Genomic DNA, 23,052 nt, shown 5'->3' with positions numbered 1-23,052 from the left:
GCACTTTTTCCAGCTCTACAACATCCCCTTTTAGGTGCAGTGACTAGAACTGTACGCAGTATTCCAAGTGTAGTCGCCCCATAGATCTGAGGGGAGTATGATCTTGGCAGTTTTATTTTTTATTCCTTTCCTAATTATGCCTAACATGGAATTTGCCTTTTTCACAGCTGCTGCACATTGGGTTGACATTTTCATTGAGCTGTCCACCACAACCCCGAGATCTCTTTCTTGGTCAGTTATTGCTAGCTCAGATCCCATCAGCTTATAGTTGAAGTTAAAATTTTGTTCCATGTAGAGAGAATTGCTTGCTGCCGTTAGCTCATATAGTTGGATCAGAGCCATCATGTTTTGGTATTTAATTCATGAGAACAGCCCATGTTTCAAAAGACAAAGAAACATGCCTAGACAGAGAACAATAACCATTAAAAATAACTATAGTGTATTTATTGCACACATTGTTACCACTGGAAACATTTTCTAATGGCCAGATAACAAGATTAGATTAATGATAATTTCCATTCATGCAGGTAGCAAAACAGCCTGTTTTAAATAAAGTGGAGGCACTTACTCTTAATCAACAGATGGCAAATTAATACTGAAAGGTTTATATGTTTTCATTTAGGTATAGAAATGCAGTCGGTTGCAGCTCTTTCTGCTTCTCTGTTAAGTTCACAACTTGATCAAGGGAAGCTGTTAACGTGTGAGCTGGGAAGCAAAAAGGAGAAGAGACAAACCATTTGGGGAACATATGCCTGTAGTATTTCTTTTCTTTTTTTCCCCTTGCATCTCCCAGTGGCTCAAATCAGCAAAGCCGAGGTATAGCTCTAAGGAAGGAAACAAGATTGAGGACAATAAATTTAGAAAGTGTGTTAGCTGCACAAGCTGTTAAGTTCTTCCCCTTGCTTTGCTGCGTATGTTCAATCAGTCACCAGGTCATGTTGCTTTTCCTTGTTCAGCTGCCTATGGAAGTCAAGCTATTCTGGGTTGGCCCATCCCTCAGCTAAAACTCTGGTCATCTGCTCTGACTTCTGTAACTGTCTTTCTGGCTTTCCTGTTTCGTACATCGGTCTAATAGCAAAGATGGCTCTCCTCTTCAGACCTCCATAAGTACAGGGTGAAAAATGCGACAGCAGTGAGGGGCAGGGCTGGAGCCCTCTCCCTCTTCACATGTTAATATATCTGAGTAGAGGACCCCTTCATTCTGTTTTGGAGCCACACCCTTTAAAGATGTGAATAGAAATATTCAACAATCCAAAGGAAAATTAATATTTAACATAGTCCTATGTGTGTATGTGTCTTTAAACTGTAACAAGAGAGTCGGCTGTCATATGAATGCACTTACTTGGGTAAAAAAGAAAGAAAAAAAGACATAGCTGCTAGTTGCATCTTTAAAGTAATGTGCAGTTTAAGCCTTACATTCACTGATCTTCTTTGTGGGGTGAAAGGGTTCAATATTTAATCCAAATATTGTATGTGAAGACAGTGTAATATAAGAGCAGTACATTCAAGAGTGTTCTTTTAACATCTTTCCAGTTCTTGGAAACCTATGTGGGGGGTCAAATTTCAAAGAGCATTATGTTGTAAATGCATAAACCAAATTTCATTGTGAGATTTCAGGCTTGGCAGCAACAACTCTCGTAATATAATGTGTCTTGCATCTTCTCTTTGAAAACACTTATGGGGGTTGAACTGATTTTCCACCTTGAAACACAGATTTGTATCCTCATAGATCTCATAGAATCGTAGGGCTGGAAGGGGCCTACAAGACCATCAGGTCCAACCCCCTGCTCAATTATGGGACACCCCCTGATTCCCAGGTGGTCTCCCATCCAAGTACTAACCAGGACTGACCCTGCTTAGCTTCTGAGATCAGACAAGATCAGGCGCATCCATTCTGATATCTCAGTTTTCAAGGCAGTGCAATATATTCTGAATTTTCCTCCCACTGATGCCCACCCCTTGAAGTTACAACAGATTATTTGCTTGACTGTATTTATGCTAGGGGAGTTGTAGGACTATTTTGTTTATTAGATATTTTTAGTGCCTTGTTTATAAAATGGGGCAAAAGTTTTCTAAAATGTGGTTTTCAATCTTTTATGTGTTTGACTATTAACATACTTGAGCACTTGATCTATTTTAGTATATATCACAGTTTCTAGCTTTTACGTAAGAAGCCCTTTTTCCTTAAATAGTTTCTTAGTCCTCTGACAGTACCTTGTGGTTGTTCTACTGACTGTTTCTTGACACAGTCCACGTTTAGCCAGTTGTTTATGTTCTTACAGCTACAGCTAATTCTATCCACCTTGCTGAAAGATATTAGGAGTGCAGTACGAATGCTGAGAATTTGATTTTTCAGATGCAGCTCCTGAGTCAGAGCATATTGCCAATATTCAGACTCACTAATCAATAGAACATAATTAAGGAGCTTCAAAATGCTGCAGGCAAGTCCTGTTTGAACACATCTGCTGGCTGGAACTCAAGCTATGATGAATGTGTCATGGAAATAGGGAGAATCCAATCCATTTATGATACTACAGTTGCACATATGCATTAGGGAGTAGGTCCTATTAAACACAGTGGAATTTACTTCTTAGAAAATATGTAGAAGATTTGTCTGTAAGGACACAATTCTGGCAGACTTACAGTGCAATCCTGTACATGTCTACTCAGAATTAAGTCCAATCGCGTTCAATGGAACTTCTGCCAGGAAGCTCTAGCAGCTGACATGGATACTTTAATAAAATCTTACCAAGCAATTGTCTGGTACCTTAAACCATTTCTGGTCCATGATAAGCAATTTAATCCAATTAAAGCCACATGAAATTATCACAAATGTAGAAATGCCAAGAAAATGAAAAACTGTCAAAATATTTTCAACAATTGCATAGTAATGGGATGACAAACTCCTTGGTCATCTGTTTTTCTTGCACTGATCTTATAAGATGCATGAATACTACTCCAGTCTGATGAACTGGACTTATCACAAGGGGAGGAGCAAATGTTATCATTTAAACCAGCTAGTGTATTTTAATACATACTACTTAAAGCTCTGTTTAATTGATATCTTTCTAGATGGCTGCCCTGGTCTGTGCTATGGAAATGGAAGATGCACCCTTGACCAGAATGGATGGCATTGTGTCTGCCAGGTGGGATGGAGTGGAATGGGATGTAATATTGTCATGGAAATGATGTGTGGAGATAACACCGATAACGATGGAGGTACAGTCACAATTTATGTCCCTTGAATGTTGCATAATTAGTGCTGTTACTCATTGTTGTAGACTCGTACTTGGCTGTATCGAGTGTTAGTTTAACTTAAGTTCCATTCATTTCAATGGCTGTACTCTAAGTAGGACTAACATTGGATATAACCCTTTGATTTTAGTTGGATCATATGTTCAGTGTGTGCACGTTAGGCACTCTGGATTGCTGAGGCTTAAAACACATTCCACTTCCAGACAGAAATGCTAATTAAAAGATAAAATAGAATCATATAGTTGTGGGAGGTCTTATAGGCCTTGTAATCCAATCTCCTGTGTGGTTGTCCGGCTTCGACTAAGTTCCACTCTTTTTTATGCAAATACAAAGCTAATCTCAATTGAGAAATCAAAGCAAAGGCAAAAGGCAAACAGTTTACTGGACAAACGGGGATTTTACAGAGAGAAGTCAGAGATGTGGCCAAGATCAAATGCACAGGATATCAGTAAAGTATAATCAGAGTTCCAAAAGGCAGCATCAGGCAGAAGTCCAGAGGTCAACAACATGGCAGTCCAAACACAAGTCAAGGTCAGGGTAAAAGATAAAGGGGCTGCAGCAACAACATTATTTCTAGCACAAGCTAAAACATGTAGGGATGGACGAAAGTCCCTTACCTGGTCCCGCAGCTTGCTTCGCGGTGGGGGGGAGGGGCTTCGGTTCTCCCCCCAAAGTTCATGGCGGAGGGGAGGCGCCCCGCCTTGCCCGGCCGAAATTCAGGCCGGGGGGGAGGCGCTCCATCCCTCGCCACCAAAATTCAGGCCGGGGAGAAGCGCCCCGTCTACCCGGCCGTGAAATACAAAAGTAAATGTAAAAAAAAAAAAACCACGCACGTGATAGGCTACGTAATGATTTACGTAGCCTATCACGGCTAGATTTCCAAAGTCAGCCATGATAGGCTATGTAAATTGTTACGTAGCCTATCACGTGTGTGTTGTTGTTTATTTTTACATTTACTTTGTAATGGCGGCGGCGGCAGCCGGTCAGAAGACCAGCCCCCGCCCCCGCCGAAAAGCCGCCGAACCACCGCTGGGACCCGCCGCCGAGAGGGACATTTGAAGGAGGTAAGTCCCATCCCGGGGGGGGCGGAGAATTTCACTGCCAATTTCGGGGGGCCGAATGCGTTGGCATTCAGCCTCCCCGAGATTCGTGGAGAAATTCTCCGCCATCCCTAAAAACATGCAGGCTTATGTTGAGCATGCAGGGTTATGTTACCTTAGGTGGGACTTGAGTCCCACCCAAGGCTCAGCTGCAGCCTGCAGTACATTATAAGCCTTGCTCCTGAGGAGCTCCCTCCTCTTGATATGTTCTTCTTTGGAATCAGGTGCTTCTTCTTACAGGAGCCCAACTGATTTGCCTCTTAAAACATGGATGCTCTCTGAGGCTAGGTGGTTGCTCAGCCTCTGACTCTGAAGCAGAACTTCTGTCTTCCTGTGGGCATGGACCCATGGTCCTCTCCCCTAGGGACCCAGGCTTCCCCAGGTCTCGTGATATGAGTGGTTCCATGGCGCCATCTGTCTCTGGGAGCTCTAACTCCTCAGAGGAGGAGGATTCCTCCAGATGACACCAATGCAAGAAATCCAGAGCAGATGGCTGCCTGTCATGCCCCGGTTGGAGGAGTCCTCAGAGGAGGAGCTAGAGGCCCCAGAAGCCCAGGATACCCCAGACTAGGGACTGTTACCCGACCCACAAGAGCCTGAACCATCAGGGGAAGTGGCTGCTGGGCCATCCTTGTCAGGAGAGAGGAATTTCTGAGGCAGAGGTTGAGCCACCCCCTGATTCCCGGGAGCATCATCACCTCAAGAGACAAGCTAGCAGGGCTCCTGAGCGAAGGAGTGTTCACCTCCAGAAGAGGTCTCCTCAGGAGTAAGGGACTCAGGAGTAGGCTCTGGGAAAGGAGCACTGATTGCCACAGCTGAGGTCTGGGTGGCACCTGGCTGGTTTGGAGCTTAAAAGCCTTCACTGGAAACCCAGCCAGCAGTGGAACAACTTGGTCCTCCCAGCTTCTGCCATGTACCTTGTCTCCTGAATTGTGCCCTGTGTCTGATGCTCTGTTTCCTGACCTTTTGGACTGCACAACGACCCTGCTTCTGGACTGCGTAACATACCTGACTGCTTTGCTGTCTTTGACCTTTTGCTTGTTATCTTGACTACTCCCACTGCTGCCTGATCCTTGTTGCCTGCCTGACTGCCAGTGTTCTGACCTTTGCCTGGATTTTGACTACTCCCGCCGTAGCTTAAAACTCCTTGGACTGAAACCTGTGTGCTTGACCATTTGCTGGCCAGCTTGACTACTCTATTGCCTCGTTCCCTGTACTAGCTTGCAAACAGCCAAGACTTGCTCTAGAGCAGGACACTGCCCAGGCCATGACTGAACACCTCCAGTGAGGCAGAGCCCACCACTCTCCTAGGCCATTGGTTCCATTCTTCATCGACTCTTACCCAGTTTGTCATATTCCCACTGGAGGACTCCTCTTTAGAGAATGACCAGAAATCCCCCAAGCCGAACATCATGGACAAACTGCCTGGACGTTAGTGGCTTGTTGTTAATACTGTCTGATCGCCATGATCTTGGGGGTTTGTTTTGTTTTTGTTTTAAATCCTGCTGCTGTTTTTAGTAACATAGTTCCTTATTTTTACAGTGATTTTATTGTGTTATGTTTGGGAGCCCTCTATAGCAGGGGTAGCTAACTTGTGGCCCTCCAGATGTTTTGGCTTACAGCTGCCATTGACTGTAGCCAGCATAGCCAGTGGGGAGGGATGGTGAGAGTTGTAGGCCAAAACATCTGAAAGGCCACAAGTTGCCCACCACTGCTCTATAACAAACAAAGCAGCATATAAATACTTGCATAAATACACAAATAAATAAAATTAAGGAGCACACAACAGCATGCTCATTCAACATTCATACAAATTGCTGTGCTGGATCAGACCAAAGGGCCTATTTAGTCCAGCATTCTGTTCACACAGCGGCCAACCAGCTGCTCATAGGAAGCCCACATGCAGGGCATGAGTGCAACAGCACCTCTCCTGCTCATTATATCCCATTTGTATTATAATGTGCCCCCCCCCCCCGGCCGCCGCCAGGTCTTTCCAGCTCTGAGCCCTTCATCTTTTCTATCACATATGTAACAGTAAAGGCACATTCTCTGGCTAAAATGTCTCTCAAACTAAAACTGTGTGGCAGACGCACAGCCAAGGACTGCTGATTTGAGCTTGTGGAGTACATCTGTCTCATGTTGGCAGGGCTTCACGATGTCATTCGCAGAACACTGCCATTTTCAGCAGATGTCCTTTGCAGCATGAATCTCACGGTTTGCTGTGCGGTGACCACATTATCTCCTCCTCTATCAGCTTTACCATTGTTCTTGCTTGCCTCATTGCCCCATTGGCACAGCGGCCACATATTCCCTCTTTAGTGTCTAAGACGACCTCTTAGATCAGCTGAAGAGTTCATTCTCTCCCTCCACCCCCCACCCAGCCTCTCTCAACTGCCCAGCTATTGTTCAGGAAGCAGCAATTGTTCCACAGAATTGCCAGGAAGTCTGTGTCGAATTCGGTTAGCATGACATACTTTGATTAGAGCCCCAGGGTCCAGCATAATAGTGCTACTTAAATCCAACAACAACACAGACTGTAAGCAGTCTGGGCAAGGATCACAACACTTTTAAGTTTTCTGTACAGCACATAATGCACCATGGCTCTACATAGATATATGCTTGATGAATCCAAAGCCTCTGAGCAGAAATTCACTCCGTTTACCAGACATTCTTACTTAGGCTGTGCCATCTGGCTTTTGATAAAAACCAAAGCATCCATAACTGGATCAGAATCCCAAGTCTGCTGCTGAAACAGCTGCGGAGGGTCACAGCCTCCCCCCATGCCCATTGATCTTACCCCACCATACCCCCATCCTATGGAAGCACTTCCTTAAAAAAAAAACACCCCCCTCAATAGCCATTTTGACAAGTACTCTTGTACACACAGCAACAGCTCCAAAACAGAGGCAACACAAAACAACCTCAGCAGCCAAAGCTGCAAGAAAGCCCTAGAGGGAGTGGAGGTTAGTGAGCAGAACATTCCCTTCCCAGCATTTGCATGTGGGTATCCACGGTGGCTTAGTGGTTAAGACGCTGAACTGCAGACCAGAAGGTTGGCAGGACAGCAGTTGGAGACCTGAGCGCCGTGTGACAGAGTGAGCTCCCGTCTTCAGTCCCAGCTCCTGCCAACCTAGCAGTTCGAAAGCAAGAAATTGCAAGTAGATAAAAAGGTGCCACTTTGGCGGGAAAGGTAACAGCGTTCCGTGCACCTCGGTGTTCAGTCATGCCGGCCACATGACCATGGAAGCATCTTTGGACAGCGCTGGCTCTTTGGCTTAGAAATGGAGATGAGCACTACCCCCTAGAGTCAGACACGACTGGCTGGGGACACCTTTACCTTTATCCAAATGTAATAACCTCACAATTAGACTACTGTAATGCACTCTGCATGGGGCTGCCCTTGGACCTGGTTTGAAAGCTGTAGCTGGTGCAGAATGCTCAGTGGAGCACCTAAGCATGCATGTATTACACCTGTGTCAAAAGGACTGCACTGGCTCCCTATTAGCTACTGAGCCACGCTCAGGGCTTTATTGTTGGTATAAACAGTCCTAAATTACTTAGGACCAGGATACCTAGCTAACTGTGTTCCCCCATCTACTCAGCTTCTGAGATCTTCTGAGGAAGCCTCGTTGATTGTTCTGCAGCCAATGGAACAGGCACATAAGCAGGCCTTCTCAGTGGTGCTACCCACTCTTTGAAATACTCTCCCATGTAAAGCTTGAGAGGCAAAAAACCAAGGCTACTTTTAATGCCTCCTGAAAGCACACTTGTTCACACAGGCTTCCCTTGACCAATGAGGGACTCTGCTACTACCCTGTTTTATTCTTCATGGTGCTGTAATGTTTCTTTTTAATGTTTTTAATTATGTATTTCTATCTTGTTATATTGCATTTAATTATGAAGCACTTAGACATTTTAATATCTTAAGAAGCATAAAAGTATTATAACAAATAAATATAAAAATGATAATTAGCCAGGCACAATCCCTAACACCAGTGTGTGGTAGTCAGACTCAGACCTGCATGACACAGAATGGATATAGATTAATCTGATGATGCTTGCACATTAATAATGGCCATTAACTGATGGAGTTAAAGCACATGATAATAAAGAAATAAATGAGATGCCACCAATCTCCTTTTCATAATGGGCTCTGAATGTCCTGCTTCTGTTTCATTGTTTTCCCCTCTCAGTTATTTCCTGCCAAGGAGTTTGGATGAAAGAAACTAAACATTTTTTTTTTTGGGGGGGGGGAAATCAAACATTAATTTTTGGCAATGTATTCAATGCAAATTAAACACAAGCAAAAGGAAATTTCATAAAAGTGGTGAATTCATACAGTTGCAAATTCAGCTAGAAGATGCCAGTCTTGTTATTAAAATAAATATTCAGGTAATGAACGTGCCAATTACCTCATATGACAGGGGTGGGGAAACAACAGGTCTCCAGATGTCGATGGACTATGGCTTCCATCATCCCATTGGCCATTCTAGATGGGGCTGGAATTGGAGTCTAAGAACATCTGGAGGGCCACAGGTTTCCCACCCCAGCTGCAAGAGATGGAATGTGGTAGACAAGGGAGTGCAATTCAACATACAACCTCTGCAAGCGTAATTGACTGGTACACAAATAACTTGTGGGTCTGCAGCCTTGAATGTTGTCAACATTTGGCCTTTCGTGGTACTGCTTTGTCCTGGTTTCAGTCCTATAAATCCCAGCTTTCCTTCAGTGTTTCTACTAACAGTTCTCTCTCATCCTCTTTTCCTCTATCAATTTGTATTCTGTTCTTGGTCCTTCATTCTCTATACTCCTTGCTTTGGTAGTTTCATTCCTTCTTTCAGCCTTCACTATCACTGTCATATGAATGGCATTCAACTCTTATCACTCTGTCCACTCTCACTCTCTGTTCTAACATCACCATGAGTCTTTTGCCCTTTCTTTCTTGTTAGGCCACCAACACAAACTTAATATGCAGAAAACTGAACTTCTGTCTTTCTGCCCAAACCCTGATTATAATCTCTTCCTTTTTCTGTTGATAATCTCACCCTTCATTGTTGTTACCTGGCTTGAAGCTTGGACATTAACTTGTATTCTTCTATCACTTTCTATCCCTAGGTTGATAGACTAGCCAAGCACCTTTCTGTCTGTCTGTCTGTCTGTCTGTCTGTCTTCATTGTTTTCTCCTTATGGATTCAGATAAACCTTTAATTCATCTTATCATTCTATCACATATAGATTATTGCACTGTATTATTTTCTGGTCTTCCTATCTCACATTGTAAGCCTCTTATCTCTGTCCTTAATTCTTCTGCTTACTGATCTTGGGCAGCCAACCAACGTGTCCCTCCTTTCTATTTCTCTCTTCACTGACTCTTTTTCCCATTTAATACTGAATATGAAATGTTGTTCCTTACTTTCAAAAGTACTGATGGACTTGCCCCTCCCTCACTTATGTACCTTTTCTCTCTTTATTTACCTCCATTCATTCTCCTTCCAGTGCAATCTTACTAGTTAAAACTTCTGTTTGATGTGCCGTTTCCCATGTTTTTCCTTTTTCCCTTGCCGACCCCATATCCTGAGAATATTCTCCCTATAACATTTGCCTGACTTCCTTCTTAAAAGAAGGAAATCAGGCAAATATTATGGGGATATTTTCTAACTTGCTTGATCCATCTTTCATCCCCTTTCTCATTGTTTTTGTTTTATTCCCCCCCCCCCGTCCCTTCATCCTGGTATCTGATAAACTTCTCCAGTTCTTTTCTCCTTCTGTCTCAATTTTACAAAGCTTATAAGCTTGTGGACAGAACCCTTGTTGGTTTTTACATGTTGTACAATATCCAGTCCACTCCAAGCACTCTCAGAAATATTAAGTGATTATGATGATTGTGTGTGCAGCATACTCTTTCTGAATATGATTTGTAGTCAAGTCATACCTTCTAGTGCTTGAAAACAACTGGAGATGCAAATTCAGGTTATTTACCCTGCCTTTGAGCACCGCATGCAATGCATGCCAAAGCAGTGGTAAATCATGCTGTAAGAAAAAGTGTTGTGTGCGGAGAGGGAAAGCCAAACAGCATGGCTTGGTCTGGCAGAAGAAAGGGAGAAGTGGTGTGTCTTGGTGCAGGGGATAATGGTGGCTCTGATTTCGGAGGCGCTGTGAATCCATTTTGGGTTTCAATCAGAACCAGCCAGACCTCTAAAGGAGCTATCCAAGATGCTGAAACCTATCCTCCTCGAAATAGGTTTAGCACTTTGGATAGGTCTTTTAGAGTTCTGGCTGGTTCTGACTGAAACCCAGAATTGAGTCACTGCCCCACTGAAATAGGGCCACCAGCCCTCTGTGTATCTGGGTCTTGCTCCATTTAGACTCTTCTGCCACCCTCCACAAGACTAACTGACATCAACTGCCCTGTGGGGAAGAAGAAGGAGTGAGGAGACAGGAGCAGACATCAGGGCCTGCTCCACTTGAGCTGCTCTAGAGTCCTTTTGGGGGGTGGGAGCTGAGAAGTGGCATAAAAATACTCTTTCCTCCCCCTGCCCCCCACACATGCTTCATTTGGTTAGCTACTTGGTCTGTTACACTTTTCAACAGTCAACCCTTTGGCTCTTGTACGACATCTTTCTTATTTTATCCATTTGCAGATGGTTTGACAGACTGTGTAGATCCTGATTGCTGTCAGCAAAGCAATTGCTACGCAAGCCCTCTCTGCCAAGGGTCCCCTGATCCACTTGACCTCATTCAGCAAAGCCAGCCTCCTTTCTCACAGCATCCTCCAAGACTCTTTTATGATAGAATTAAATTTCTTATTGGCAAGGAAAGCACTCATGTAATCCGAGGAGATGTCTCATTTGAGAGCAGGTAAGTGTGCGTGTGTGTGTGTGTGTGTGCGCGCGCGCGCGTGTGTGTTCTTAAACAACTGAAATGTGATTTCAGAATAGGAAGTACCCTATTGTTACACTGGGGGGAGGGGTATCATGGGTTCCTTTTTGGTGCTAGTGTTAGATTATCTTTCCCTCTCTTTCAGATTCGTTCTTGTTTTGTTTCTGTGATAGATAGATAGATAGATAGATAGATAGATAGATAGATAGATAGAATAGTGGGGGGGGTGGAAGAAGACTGTCCTTATTGGTGAATCCCCTTATTGTAAGGTTTTCCCCAAAAAGAATTACAATGAGACAAAATATGGAGGTAATATTTCACCTATTTATGGGAATTCAGACCAGTAAAAGCCAGCCCCTTGATAATGAGAGCATCCCCCAACTCTGATGGAAGTGTTCTAGGTAACCAATCAGACATTTACTTAAAGGTTGCTTCAACCTCCTTTACATCACAAAAGACTTAGCCAGTTCTGACCAGATGGATTATTGTGAAAAAGGGATTAACCTAAGGATGTATATTTGGAAATAAAAGGCAGGATATCTGTCTGTTGTAGACTTCCAGAGAAGTGGTCTGATTGCAGTCATGCTAGGGAGCATTATGGGGGGGGGGGGTTAAATGTTTATGTCAACGTCTTTGGGGAATATTGTCTGGGCTTCTCCAAACCACAAAAAAAGTTGTAAACAGATATTTTAGATGTGCTGCATAATTATAGGCCACTTTCCCCATTAATTTACTTACTTCTGAAACATACATACTACTACTCAACTTTTATTCATGAAACGGTGCACACAAAAACTGTTACACACTTTTTATAACCCCCATAAAATGCAGGTATTGTTCTCATTTTGGTTGTTTCAAAACAGAAAGGACAGTACAGCAGCAAGGGAATTCCCAAAAGCGTGATGGACTAAGATTGACTGTGCCTATTTGTGGAATACTAAGAAGGAGATGAATGGACATCCTTTCAGAAGAGTATTCCTGAACTCTGGGGCTATAACACCCTGGTGTTTGTGGAAAGGGCCATAGTTCAGTGATAGAGCCCTTGCTTTGGATGCAGAAGTTCTCAGGTTCGACCCGGCATCTCCAGGGGTTTTTTTTGTGGGTGGGGTTAAGGAAAAGGTGCTGCAAAAGACTTCTCTAGCTGAGGTCTTGGAGAGCCAGTGCTAGCCAAAGTAGGCAACTGTGCTAGATGGACAAATACTGTAACTCTGGTAGAAGATGGTTTGCCATGTTCCTCTGACATCCAAACTTTGTGTTACTTTTAATATGTAGCATGCAGTTACATCTGTTCTTTTTTTTTCTCTGCCTGAAAAGTAAGTGTGGGGGACCTGATCCAGATGAGGACCGCAGCAGGCCAAAGAGTTAAATACCCCCCATGCTAGGGTCTCAATCCACATTGGATACCTAAAACAAGTGTCTAGAATGTACAGCCAGTGATGGGTTGGATGAGAGAAAATAAACTGGGTTTTCAATTCTGGTTCAAAAGCAAACAGTCATTTGTCAGTTTGTGGTAAGATATCATGGCAAACTGTAGGTATGGCAAACCAGGATGGGCAAGAAGGCACTGGAGCATGAGAAGGGAGGGGGAACACATGGTACAAAAGCCCATTCATAATCATCTAACCATATATATGGCACACTTTGAAAATTTGAAAAACACTAAGGGTGCAATCCTATGGGGATAGGTGGCCACCTATCCAATGCAGGGCAGGAGAAGTGTGGAGGGGATCATCCCCTCCACACTTCAGCCACCCTGCATTTACAACTAGACAGCTGATTTCAGCTGACTAGTGGCCATAGGATTGCTCCCTAAAATTTTTTTTTTAATTTAAAAATGTCTATGCTGCCCTTCTAGTGCCTAGGCACTACTCAAGAAGGGTTTCAACAATTTAAAATTGCAATATCACATGAAACCAATGTATTCAAGTCAAATGAAAATATAATACATTCAAACTAAATACAATATTGCTAAATACACTAAATTCAATACAGATAAAAAGCCTTAAATAAAACATTAGGTGCTTAGCAAGGCACAAAACCTGCCAGAATAAAAATGTTTTCACCAACTGGTGAAAGACATCCAGAGGAGGGAATGCCCACACTAGGGGGGTATGAGAATTTCATTTCTGCTTGCGAAACATGTGAGCATGCCCTGTTCAAAACTCTGAACATGAGCGCAAGCATGTGTCATTGGAAATGTCTGGAAATTCATAGAATCATAGAATGGTATGGGTGGAAGGGGCCTATAAGACCATCAAGTCCAACCCCCTGCTCAGTGCAGGAATCCAAGTCAGAGCATCCCTGACAGATGGCTATCCAGCCTCACCTTGAATGCCTCCAGTGTGGAAGAGCCATTGTTGTATTGCTCTAACAGTCAGGAAGCTTTTCCTGATGTTCAGCCGGAATCTGGCTTCCTGTAACTTGAGCCCATTATTCTGTGTCCTGCACTCTGGGATGATTGAGAAGAGATCCTGGCCTTCCTCTCTGTGACAATCTTTCAAGGACTTGAAGAGCACTATCCTATCTCCCCTCAGTCTTCTCTTCTCCAGGCTAAACATGCCCAGTTCTTTCCATCTCTCTTTATAGGGCTTTGTTTCCAGTCCCCTGATCATCTTTGTTGCCCTCCTTTGAACCCTCTCCAGTTTGTCTGCATCCTTCTTCAAGTGTGGTGCCCAGAACTGGACACAGTACTCCAGATGACGCCTAACCAGTGCTGAGTAGAGGGGAACTAGTACTTCCTGGGATTTGGAAGCTATGCTTCTATTAATGTAGCCCAAAAGAGCATTTGCCTTTTTTGCAGCCATATCACATTGTTGGCTGATATTCAGCTTGTGATCTACAACAATTCCAAGATCCTTCTCGCTTGTAGTGTTGTTGAGCCACGTATCCCCCATCTTGTAACTATGCATTTGGTTTCTTTTTCCTAGGTGCAGAACTTGGCATTTATCCCTATTAAATGTCATTCTGTTGTTTTCTGCCCAGAGCACCAGTCTGTCAAGATCGCTTTGAATTTTGTTTCTGTCTTCCGAGGTATTAGCTATTCCGCTCAGTTTGTTGAACATTCACTTGCTTTCGTAATTTGCGCAAATTTCCCTCGTAGACTTAATCAGCCGTGTTTTACTATAAAGTTCCTAACCTTAGACTTCCTAACCTTAATAATAGTGCTAGGCAGCTTCTGTCAATAAATATGTTTGAGCCAGTGTGTTCTGTTGCTGTCTGTGTTGATTTGGGGTTCTGATTCTGTCAGAGCCAGGTCAACAACAGACTCTTTTAGATTACCGAGATGAAACGAAGCCACTTGTGCAAAAGATGACAGCTTATTGATAGAAAATGGATGCAGAATATATATGCAAAGGAAGCTCACATGTCCCCTCAGTTGACAAAGCAGGCTGCTGTCTATCTGAGACCCCAAGATGGGCGGGGAAGCCATTCCAGAGCCAAAGGTTATCCAAACTGGTAATGCTTATTTCCCTTCTAAGCGAGACCAAATTGGTCTGCTCTTAGCTAGCACAAGCTCATTTAGGTTTCTCTCTCTAAGTTCAATAGCTGACAGGTTACACACCATAGGAGAAAGGGAGCCTCCCCTGCTCGAAGCATCCAGCTCGGGAAACTAATTGCAAAGAACGTCCTCTAGTGTTCCAGGGAGAGAGCATGGGAGAGTGGAAGCCTCCCAGCTCATGAGCGAAATAAGCTGTCCCTCTATGAGAAAAGGGTGAGGTAACCAGGCATATGCACAGTTGTTATGAAACTGCACTTTGTTGTTGTTGTTGTTCGGTCGTTCAGTCGTGTCCGACTCTTTGTGACCCCATGGACCATAGCACGCCAGGCCCTCCTGTCCTCTGCTCTCTCCTGGAGCATGCTTGATACCAATTAAAAGTATGTGAGAGGCTCACTCTGGAAGCCCCACCACCATCAAGGGGCCTACTTTTGTTAGCTAAAGCCTGTTAAACTCTGCTAACTGTGTTAAACTAGGCTGGTCTCTATGCATTTAGGAACTCTGAGAAGTGCACATTTTCTGGTCACCAACCAACCCACGAACATGAGTGGTGGCCCATAGGCACAGCAGACAGCTGCGCGTGGCTTATTCGAGCAGGAGGAGTCAGGCTGAAATTGCAGCACCTTGGATAACTCTGGAGCTCAACTGAGGGCCTTTTATCCCTCCTGGGCCAGACTACCTCTTCTGTGCTCCCTGCAATCATCTTTCTTCAAAACTAGAGAGTCTTCAAGGGTAGGCCCCTGGCATGGAGTCTAGCACGCCTTTGCCTCTCAGTCAGCTCCAATATTGAGCGGGTGTGAGGGTAACGGAGTGGGTATGGCTTGACCTCAGGGCAATGTCTGGGCCCTGTAGCCCAGGAGGCCCCAACATGGCTGGCTGGGGAATGCTGAGAGATGTAGGACTTTTTTCTGTCTAAACATACATAGGATTACGCCCTAGGATTGAAGTGTAGGATCGAAAATTGTCTACCTGCACTGCTGCACCAGGGAGCATGGCTCCCGGTGTTGTAATTATTTTTATTTGTTACCTTTCCATTAAAAGAAACTCCCTAAGGTGTCTAACAAGAAAATTCACAATAGAAAATAACCAAGCCACAGAACATGATAAGCACAACAACGCAGTAAAATTGGATGAGAGCAGATTAAAAAAAAAATTGTTTCTGTTTTCAGGGATTTTTGGAAAATTGGGGGGGTCCCCAAAATATTTCTGGGGCGGGGGTGTTTCTCCATTTTTCTCTCTTTTTTTTCCTCCCAGGCCTTCACATTTCTATTTTAGGATAGGTGGATACAATTCCTTCTTCAGCCAAGAACTCACAACAAAATCTTGCACAGGGATCCTTACTTCAGTTTGCCAGAAAAGAAAAATTACTTGCCATACCAGGGTGGCTGTGAGGACAAAGTGAAATATCTGCGCGTTTGTAATGTGTTGCGTTTTTTTTAAGGGGCAGGGGTCAATGAAGAAGAAGCAATTGTGGTGGGGTACTTTCAAGCTCTGAAAACAAGGTTACATATTTTTTTGCTCATGAAAACGAGGAGTAATATTTGACATATAGAATCGTGCAATTTTTTTTTTTTAATACAACAGCCCATCCCAAGCCATTAGAATTTATGTACTGGCATTGGCAGCCACAGATCATCCATAATGCCTAATAGTTTCTCATGTACCTTGGCCTGTACATTAGATTGGTGGTTCTCAGACTTTGCTGTACTTAGGGAAGAGAATAGAGGCATCTGTATTAGCTGTGCTGGTCCACTAGGGGAGAAAATCCAAAAGTAACAGTAGGTTAATAGCCTTATTAGGACCAACTAAAAGGTTGCACAGTAGTGAGAAAGTTTTCAAGTTCCTGGCAACTCCTTTTCATCTGGATTTTAAGCCAAACAACAGCAACATACAGGCGTGTGGGGTCAGGAGAAAGGAAAAACAGAGACCATACTTTGGGGATCATGGAGGGGGTTAAATGATACCATATGGCTGATACGAGTGCTTTGCTATGTTATGTTATGCCAGTGCATTGTTGTCTGTACTGGCTTCCAGTCTCTTTCCAGAGTCTAGGGATGTTGGAGAAATCCTCAACAGAATCAAGTGAGTTCACATTTTTATGAATCTGACCTGTGGATTCCGCAGCAGACTGGCTTTTCCCCAGTTGGGCAGATTCTGCGGACTGTTTTTCTAATTTTCCAAAAACTCTCTCCAATCAATTCTGACAAACCCCAGAGGTCTGAGCTACCATAGAGTCTATATACTTAGAGTCTCCCCAGCACCACCCCCTTTTCTCCATCTCCACGCTCCATTTCCGAACATGGAGACATAGCTGGTGCAGAGAGAACCATGCCAGCTATGAGGGGAGGAGGAGGGGAGTACGTCTTCTGGGAACCACAGTCAGAGCCCTGGCTCTGACCTTGGCTCCCAGAAATGGAAAAAATCCTATGGCCCTGTAGACAATGTCTAGTGGCCATAGCATTGCTCCCTTAGCTACTGTTTTTAGAAGGCTGCAGGGAGGACATGGTTAATTAAAATTTGGGAGAGGGGCAGGGTTTGTAGATTTCCACATAGATCTCCTTACCTCTCCCATATAATTCAAGCACAAAGCAAATGCATTTCTAATTCAATCAAAGAAGAAGTCAACCAGCTTACAGGGTGACAAGATCAGACATCGTGATGTTCAAATTCTAGCCACGGACGGAGGATGTAAATATTAGTTGACCAACTTTTAAGCACATACTTCTGGCAATCTGCTTGGCTAGCCTTCATATACATTCAGTAAAACATGTGCCCAGCCTTGAATTAATTGCCTTTCTGAGGCTGCTTAGAGCAGTGTTGTCAACAGGAGGAAGCCCTACTAACCGTCTTACCCTTAATTTATCTCTCTCAAGTGTTTAATGCAATAAATTATACCTTTTAAGCATAAAATGGTCATTTAGTAGTTTCCCTATCAGAAGTGCACTTCTGACGTTAATGCCTCAGCTGGCTAGTGAAGTCTGGGAATGTTATATATAAAACAAAGAGCAATGAATTATAAATATGAGATAGTAGATCAAGAGGAAAAATATGATAATAAGGTAGATGCAATGCAACTAGCTAGTAAATCACTTGATTTACTATAATTGTTGTATCCCTGAATTTTACATTTATATTGTAAGCAAAACTGGGAAAGCTTTTTGAAGGGTGGGGTATAAATGTTTTAAAGAAAAAAAGAAAAAAGATGTCTGAGAGGCTTTCCATTAAATATTGCACTACAGTGTATTTTCTATCTTGCTCCCTACTGAGCCACCCTTTTAAAAAGCTGGTGTACCTGTTTGAAGTGGGCCAGGAAACATATAAAACATTTTTAATTAAAACTTTAATGTAATGCAGTGTCACTTTTGAGCATTGAGATTTTGCAACACAAGTTGGTATATACATTTATATCATCATTCTTCATTTGAAGTCCAAACATCAGATTGACCCCTCCCTAGCAACCATTTTTGGGTTGTGGGGGACCAGCAGGGAGGCAGTAGGCAAAAACATTGCAGAGAGAGTTCTGAAGGAGGCCAGAGGCTGCGGAGAATCTAAATGAATTATTTCTGTTGGTCTTTTCAGGTAGACATTGGGCAAAGGCCCCCTAATGACTAGGGATTTCAGAGAAATCCACAATGGAATCAAATGAGTTTAGATTTATGTGGATCTGACCCACAAATTCCACAGAGGACTGGCTTTTCCCAAGTCACGTGGATTCCCTGGACTTGTGGACCAGTTTTTTTTTACTTTCTGAAATTTTATGCGGAGTTAGTCATAGAAAAATATGTTTTAAAAAACTGGCCAAAAATGTACATTTCCCCTATAGGCTAAAGCATGAAAATGTGCATTTGGTGGGGATTTCCACATTTTTTCAAGGGCAGATTTGCACATATTCGGGAAATTGGAAAAAATCCAATTCTGTCAATGAGCAGGCGTTTCTGTCAATGGCACAAAAGGCACCCAACAATCCACGAAATGCAGATGGAATGTATTTTACAAAACCCATACATCCCTATATCGGACCATTATTTTGTGGGAGGGCAGTTGAAGAAATAGAGGTAACAAAGGATTCAGTTGCACAGCTAACTGACACAAATTAAAAATTAGCAAGTCACTGGGTGAGTTGACATGCAGTACCTGAGGGTTCTTACAGAATACAGATGTGAACATGATATATGCCAAAGATCTGCAACTTATCTCTAAAGTCATCCTCCTTACAAGGGAATTTGAATATAGCTAATGCAATGGTAGGTTGGTTGGTTGGTTTGTTTGTTTGTTTGTTTGTTTGTTTTTTAAAAGGATATGTGGGTATGCAGGAAATCATAGATCCATCAGCATAACTTCTGTCCTGGGTAAACCGATGGAAAGCATTTCCATCAAATTGATGTGAAAGCATACATACTGATTATGTATCTGAAAGAAATATCTGAACATATAGAAGAAAAAAGACTTTCTGAGGAGCAATTAGCATGGCTTCTCAAAAGGAAAGTCCTGCCTCACTGTCCTTCTCAAAAGGAAAGTCCTGCCTCACTGTCCTTTTAGAATTCTTTGAGAAGAATTCTCAAAGTAAAGTGAATATGTAGATAAGCATGCCTCAATAATCTTGGAGATGGGGGCAGGGTGGTAGACTTTTAGAAAGCTTTTGACAAAGTCCCTCACCAAATGCTCTTAAGTAAACTTAGGAGTCATGGGATAAGAGGATAGGTCCTCTTATAAATCAGTATCTAATTTAAGAACAGGAAAGAGAAGGCAGGAATAAACTGTGAGGCTTCACAAGTGAGAAAAGTAAACAGTGGAGTCCCCCCAAGCAACTGTATTGAGACCGATGCTATTACCATTCATGAATGATTTGAAGTTAGGGATAAGTACCAAGGTTCAAAATTTGCAGATGACACCAAATTATTAAGAATGATAACTTCCAAAGCAGACTGCAAAAAGCTCCAAAATAAACTCTTCAAACTGAGCAGACAATGAAATGGGAAATGAGATTCAAGCCAACTAGGTGTAAAGCGATGGACATTTGTGGCAAGAAATCCTAGCTTCAGTATATACACTGCTTGAGTCTAAACTGGCTCTGATTATCCAGGAAAAGGTTGTTGAGCTTGTAATGGTGAGGACTGTCTCCTCCCATAAATACCAGCCCAAAATGTAAGGTCATATTTAAGGCCCTTCTCTAGGTATCCCAGCCAGATGAGGTGAGGCAAGTGGCCACTAAGAAGAAGGCCTTTTCGGTTGTGGCACCCTGGTTGTGAAATGAGCTCCCCAGAGAGGCTCACCTGGCACCTACATTGTGATCTTTTCAGGGCCAGGTGAAGACATTATTAATAATAATAATAATAATAATAATAATAATAATAATAATAATAATAATTTAATTTAATATCTATACTGACCAATAGCTGAAGCTCTCTGGGCAGTTTACAGCAGTTCATTTTTCCAGTCCTTGTAGTCTTTTTAGTTTTTTAAAAATGTATTAAGTGTCTTAAGATCTTTATATGGCTACTGTCTTTAACTTTGGTTTTTTATTCTACTTTTATTCTATTTAATTTTTAAACTGTTTTTATATTATGTTTTATTTTATTATGCTATTTATTTTATGGATTTATTTTATTTTATTTTATTTTACACAGAGAGCTTCTGCTATTGAGCAGTATAGAAATGTAATAAATACATAAATGATCAGTGGAAAAAAATCAACTTCCATGATAGAAATTATCAGGAAAAGGATTGAAAATAAAGAAGTTCCATCATAATGCCTTTTTATAGGTATAGTCACAGATTTTTAGTACTGTGTATGGTTCTAATTGCTCCACCTCAAAATAATGTAGTGTCATGTTTGCCTGCATTATATTAATAAATACAATAAATAGGAGACAGTTTCATACCTCTGGTACTTAGATAACACTAAGTTATCAGCTAACTAAGCAATATAACCAGTCCTATGAAGAAAGGAAAACCTTCCTTTTATTGTGGTTCCCACAGGTGTTTATCCTGACAAAAATAATTAAATCAAGAATTTGAGAGATAGAGGATCTTTAAATATCAAACAATATTTACATGATAAAAAGTTATGGTATGATAGCATAGAACATATACAAAAGTGGTGATAAGCAAAACACATTTCAAAGTGCTTGTAAAGAATTCTTTAGGAGCTTGCCTTTCTTCAAAAGGAAGCAAATATCTCATACTCATAAAATTTTTCTGAGGTGAAGCTGGGGACAATTCTTCTCATCCTGAAATCCCACTACACTGCCCCTAATATTTATATGATTGATGATGAGCTGGAGCTAACAAAGAGCACAGCATTTTTTTAACAATGGACTATGAATTGTATCAAAATTCCTAGCTATGACCTGTGAACAATATATATTTCCCAGTATTTCAAAACAATAAGTGTTGTTTAATTTAAAAAAAAAAAAAAGATATTTCACTTTTAGGTCATGATTGAGTTCCCTTTGCTTAAAACCTATGAACTGCCTTATATTCTATTCACTCCCCAAAATATCCCATATTTACTCATTTATATCATAAACAGAAAATGCTAACAATGCTGTCTTTACTAGCTAACAGGCTAGCCTTCCTCTGAACTCCTTATCTGAGCCATATGCTTTTTTAAAAAAATCCTGAGCCTTTGTGGCCAAAGATCTGACTTTGTTAAAATGGTAGGCTAAGAGGTGAAAAATACCATGAAAGGTTGCAGCATGAGTGAAATAGAATGAATACATCTGCTAGTATCAAAATGATCTCAACTGCTATGCTTGTAGTATCTTTATTTATTTATTTCATTTCTATACCGCCCGATAGCCAAAGCTATACTACTCGCATAGTATCTTTTACTATGCGAGAGAGGAAGCAATAATAAGATAAAGATTAAGATGATTAAAGCAGTAAGTTTCCCAGAGTGTAAGAACCTCACAAAATTCAGATGCTAGAATAAGAATGCTTAAACAAGAGTGCAAAAGCTTTGGGGACAAAAACCAACCTAATAACACAATGCAAGTAAAAGTGGGTCCATATTTTCTTTTATATCTCTGACAGCAGGGTTGAGAAAGGTACAGAAAAGAGCAGTCAAGATGACTGAGGAGCACATTCCTGACAAAGAAAGGCTAATATACCTGAGGATTTTTCATTTTAAAAAGACAGATTTTGCTCCTCAAAATACTAGAATTCTGGATCACCTATCGAGTTGATTTACAACAGATATAGGTTATTTATTTTACAATATTTATTTATTTCTATACCACCCAATAGCCAAAGATCTCTGGGTGGTTCAACCAGTGAATATATTAAAATCCATAAGCAGTTGATATTAAAACACAACATAGTAATATGGAAACATAATAAATAATTAAAAACAGTTGAGAACATATAAAAACATGACATTGTCATAACAATAAAACCGGGTAATAACAGAGTCTCACTTGTCAGGGAAAGCTTGTGTGAACAGATGTGTTTTCAAGAGGCATTTGAAACTAAGCCACTGTTTCTACCTCTCAAATCACACATGGGAGAGTGTCCAAAGTGTGAGTGCCACCAATGAGAAGGCCCACTGATGTATGATTACCATATGACATTCAATTGGCTGTGGAATGACCAGTAAGGCCTCCTCGGGAGATCTCAGGGGTCAACTGGGAAAATTTCTGGGAGGATGGTCAGCTAGTGTCATGCCTCCACTGGAGAAATCCTCCTCAGAGAAAAAAAAGCAGTCCCAGAAACTGAGGGCACACCACATGTGTGTGGCTCACCACATGTGAGCCTGGGCCCTCAGGGGGAGATGGCTGCAGGTCCCTCCCTATCAGGGGGAAGAGAATCTGCCTCTGAGGCAGAGGCTGAGCAACCCCCTGGCCCCCAGGAGCATTGTCACCTCAAGTGACAAGCCAGTATGGTTCCCGTGAGAAAGAGTGCTGGCTTGCACAGAAGGACTCCTCAGGAGAAAGAGACTCCTCATGATTAGAGCTCTGACTAGAGAGCTCGAATGTAGTGCAGCTGAGTCTTGGGTGGGGCTCAGCAGACTTTAGTGTTAAAAGCTTTCAGTGTCTACCTGGCCAGTGCTGGAAACAATGTCTTTACCAGCCTCTATTGGCTTGTTTTCAGTTTTCCTGACCTGTCTTGAGCTTGAACCTCTGTGCTATTGACCTTGGACTCCTGGTTGACTATGTTGCTTCTTAGACTGCATATCATCTCTGACAGTTTATCTGGGTTTTGACCTTGGCTGCTCTTCAGACCTCTCTTTTGGATTGCTTCTTCTTGCCGGATAAAATGGTGCCTTTGACCGTTGCCTGCTGGTTGACTTCCTTTGGGTTGCCCCTTAGATTAACCAGAGCC

General features: G+C 42.3%; 1 protein-coding gene across 2 annotated transcripts in view; it reads left to right on the top strand.

The window, feature by feature from the left end:
* The window catches only part of TENM1 (teneurin transmembrane protein 1), a 438,805-nt gene that overhangs the window by 275,892 nt on the left and 139,861 nt on the right, over nucleotides 1-23,052 (top strand). For both annotated transcript variants that reach the window (XM_084814084.1, XM_084814083.1), the window contains exons 13-14: nucleotides 3,073-3,219; nucleotides 10,997-11,213. In XM_084814084.1, the coding sequence (XP_084670210.1) occupies nucleotides 3,073-3,219; nucleotides 10,997-11,213 (364 nt within the window). The remainder of the gene's footprint in view (nucleotides 1-3,072; nucleotides 3,220-10,996; nucleotides 11,214-23,052) is intronic.

This window comes from Heloderma suspectum, chromosome 9 (assembly GCF_057233095.1).
Source record: "Heloderma suspectum isolate Gila_16-S chromosome 9, 16-S_ref, whole genome shotgun sequence".
Lineage (NCBI taxonomy): Eukaryota > Metazoa > Chordata > Lepidosauria > Squamata > Helodermatidae > Heloderma > Heloderma suspectum.
Note: the sequence above shows the minus strand (reverse complement) of the source record. Positions and strands in the feature narration are given on the sequence as shown.